The sequence below is a fragment of the Betta splendens genome, chromosome 4 (assembly GCF_900634795.4).
Source record: "Betta splendens chromosome 4, fBetSpl5.4, whole genome shotgun sequence".
NCBI classification, from domain to species: Eukaryota; Metazoa; Chordata; class Actinopteri; order Anabantiformes; family Osphronemidae; genus Betta; species Betta splendens.
In genome coordinates this window covers 6,326,287-6,330,081 of record NC_040884.2, presented here as the reverse complement: position 1 = coordinate 6,330,081, position 3,795 = coordinate 6,326,287, and the positions used below count along the sequence as shown (strand labels likewise).

The 3,795-nt window shown below is 51.6% G+C and overlaps 1 protein-coding gene across 1 annotated transcript; it reads left to right on the top strand.

The window, feature by feature from the left end:
- s1pr3a (sphingosine-1-phosphate receptor 3a) lies at positions 1–2,986 on the top strand. Its single transcript, XM_029147292.3, has 2 exons — positions 1–342; positions 713–2,986. Exon 2 carries the CDS (start codon positions 814–816, stop codon positions 1,999–2,001), a length of 1,188 nt encoding a protein of 395 aa, XP_029003125.1. The 5' UTR covers positions 1–342; positions 713–813; the 3' UTR covers positions 2,002–2,986.
- The last annotated feature ends 809 nt before the right edge of the window (positions 2,987–3,795 follow it).

Here is a 3,795-nt window from a genome sequence, read left to right as displayed (position 1 = left end):
AGTCAAACCAAAACTGGCCGCGCGCACGGAAACGCAAAGGAGCGGCGTTTCCAACGGATCACACGTCCGAGGCCCCGCCCCCCGCGGCCGCGGCCGGAGCGGCTCGGAGCCAGGGAGGCGCAGTGAGGAGAGCGCACGAGCGTGTGGAGGACATGCTGGATGTCCGGAGAGGTCCAAACCAGTGGCCAAGGACTTTTAGACAACACGCGCACTTGTGAGCGCTCGTCGAGGGAACCGCATCTTTTGAACCGGAGCTTTTTTTTACGCGGGAGGAAAACGCAAAACAACGTGAAAAGTCACCGAACTAACGGCATGTTTGGATAAAGGCGCAAACTCCAAACGGTAAGTGTTTGTTTAGTCGGTTACCGGTGCACACCCTCGACTTCCAGATGAAAACGCTCCTTTCACCTTTTCCCTCGCTTTACTTTTCCAAAACAGGAAAGTTGCCTGAGCCTCTAAAGTGACTGTTTCCATTGAAAAAAACGGTAACTTTAACTAAAAGTTCAGTTTGAGAAGAAACCATGATAGAAACACAATTTGAACAAATGTGACAATAAAGGAAAGAAAACCTGATTGTACTGGTTTTAACTTACTGCTGTGTGTCTCAGCCATATGTCATTTGTATCTGTAATTCTAATTGCATTATTTAGACTTATTTCGACTTTTGTGAGTGTTGGATGTCAACTTTTCTCTCGTACCACGTGACTGACAGGCCCCTGAAGATGCTGTGAAATGCCTGCGGCCCCTGTGCTGTGTCCAGCGCTGTGGCACCCTCTGCTGTGTGACTGAGGAAGGCCAGGAAAGGCGGCCGCGATGGGAAACCCAGTGGAGGACGGCATGAACATGGACATCGTCAACCACTACAACCACTCGGGCAAGTGGGAGCGGCCCCGCGGCGGCGGCGCCTGCAAGATGGCCGTGCTGCTGCTCATCTGCGTGCTGATCGTGCTGGAGAACGTCACCGTGCTGCTGGCCCTCTGGAGGAACAAGCGCTTCCACAACCGCATGTACTTCCTCATCGGGAACCTGGCGCTGTCGGACCTGCTGGCCGGCGTGGCCTACGTGGTCAACATCTTCACCTCCGGACGCAACACCTTCTTCCTGACGCCCAGGCAGTGGCTGGCCCGCGAGGGCAGCATGTTCGTGGCGCTGAGCGCCTCCACCTTCAGCCTGCTGGCCATCGGCATCGAGCGCCACATGACCATGGTGCGGCTGCGGCCGTGCGAGGCCGCGGGCCGGGGCCGGCTCCTCGGGCTGCTGGCGGCCTGCTGGCTGGTGTCGGTGCTGCTCAGCGCCCTGCCCAGCCTCGGCTGGAACTGCCTGAGGAGCCTGGGCTCGTGCTCCACGGTGCTGCCGCTCTACGCCAAGAGCTACGTGGCCTTCTGCATCAGCGTCTTCAGCGCGCTGCTGGTGGCCATCGTCATCCTCTACATCCGCATCTACCGCCTGGTGACCTCCAGCGGGCGCAGGGTGAGCAGCCGGCCGTCGGAGCGCTCGCTGGCGCTGCTCCGCACCGTGGTCATTGTTCTGGGAGTGTTCGTCATATGCTGGGCCCCCCTCTTCCTGCTGCTGCTGCTGGACGTGGGCTGCAGCCCGGAGAGGTGCCCCGTGCTCTACGAGGTGGACTGGTTCATCGCGCTGGCCGTGCTCAACTCCGCCCTCAACCCCCTCATATACACTCTGTCCAGCCGGGAGATGAGGGCGGCCTTCTTCCGCCTGCTGTGCTGCTGCTGTCACGGCGGCATGGAGCCCGGCGGGCCGGCCGCGGGCGGGAACCCCAACCTGGCCACCGTCATCCCCACGGCGGAGAACAGCAAGACCAGCCTGGGGGGAGGGGGGGTGAGCGGGGAGAGCAGAGGTAAGGTCCCGCCGCCCGCGGCCGCGGACATCAAGCACGGGGACCCCGCGAGCACCGCCGCGTCCCACCCGCCCGGGCCCGCGGGCCTGCTCTCGGCCGTGCTGGTGAAGGCGGGGGCGCTGCCGTCGCTCGGCAAGTTCTGAGCAAGTTCTGAGCGGAGGCGCCGCGGAGGGAGAGGCCTCCCGCCGACGCCATCCCGCTAGCAGCCCCTTTTTGTCGATGCACTACGGCCAGCGTTGCGCGGGTGAGAGGACGTGTAGCGACGATAGCACAGCAGCAACAACAACGCGTTGAAGACGATTAAAAGCCACTATTTAACTCAAGAACAGTACAAGTGTTTATTTGACACGTTTAGAAGTTCTATATACACAACGGGAGAGTTTCTTGGACGTGGACATAGTCGGGTGTCAAGTGAAATGTACAGTATTATTTTTAATTGTGACTCGTTTGTCAAGGTGTTTATTTAATTTTGCCATCATAAACAGCAAAGATCAAATTTGGGCACTTTTATGCATGAGTTACATGCAGTTGGTTTGAAAACGCCTGCATTTTACATCATTACTTGACTTGGTAAACTTTTGGTTTTCTGTGAAAATATTTGCCATATTAACACTACAAATAATTTGGTATTATATATATATATATATATTTCTTTTGCTTTGTTTGCATAAAATACAGCTGGTACTTTGACTATGCTAATAGGTTTGTTATGTATTGAGATGCACTGTAACAGGAACCAGGTTAAAGTCGATCTGTGTTGACTGTTGTCTGATGAATGGAGAGAGGATTAGCTCCTCGCCACTAGTGGGCACAGGAAGTAGTGGTGCAACAGAAGCAATGGTTTAATTAAAACCAGTGGCGTCGGGTCCTTTTTCCCTCCCGCTGACTTGGATTTATCTTTAACCAGTTACACGTTATTAAACCCATCTGCACAATATCTATACTCATGGATGTCTCTGCTTCTCGTCAGCACATCTAGAAACCACTCACGCCAACTAACCACTAGTGAAAAGAAGGCTTGGATGTGAATTATTTATTAGATGTAGACTGTAAATGATAATTCTGCCTTGGGTGATGTCGTGGCTGATACCATTATAGAGCAAATCAAATAAAATGCTATTACCTTTTTATGAGATTTCCACATGTGTCATGGTGTTATGGTATATTAAATCACCGCTGTGCCTGCTTTCAAGGCTCTGTGTCCAACCTCTGCAAGGAACACAGGAAAAGCCTGTCAGCACTTTTCTATTATATTTATATAATGGTTGGGAGATGTTCCTGCAGCTCGTATCCTTTCGCCAGGATGCAAAGCGTGCACAGAAAGCCTCTAATTCATCATATCATTTGCTATTCAGACATCATTGCTATTCGGTGTCACCTGACCTCACCTGCTGCACTCATTTAACACCTGATTGATGCTCCCTTATTCCCATTCTCGGGCCAGGCACTTGTGAATAACACAGCTAAATGATTTTAACTGAATTCTCAGCTGGGAACGATCAGTTGAGCACTAGTCATGAAATCTTTGTTACGGTGAGATTTGTCTCTTTAGTGTTGCAAGAGAAAGTTAACGGGTTTTAAGCAGTATTATTAACATGTTTGGGTCACTGTCCTCATGGAACAATATGACAAAGGTTCAGCATGTCACATGTTAATGATAACTCTTGTTATTTATGTGCTGTACAATCCTTCTGCCACAAACTGTTAAAAGGACCCATTCAAAGTCCACCGCGTAAACATCCAGCTTGTGATTAGTGGTGTAAACATTCCTTCGCAGCCATATTCATCAAATGGATCAGATAATCATGTCTCGCTAGGTTTTGTCTTCTCAAGATGCATCTTTTTATTATGGACAGTAACAGTCTGTGTATGAGGACCATTACACCGTGAAAAGGTTGGTGGAGAAATGATCTGGGTTGTACATGATAACTAGACAT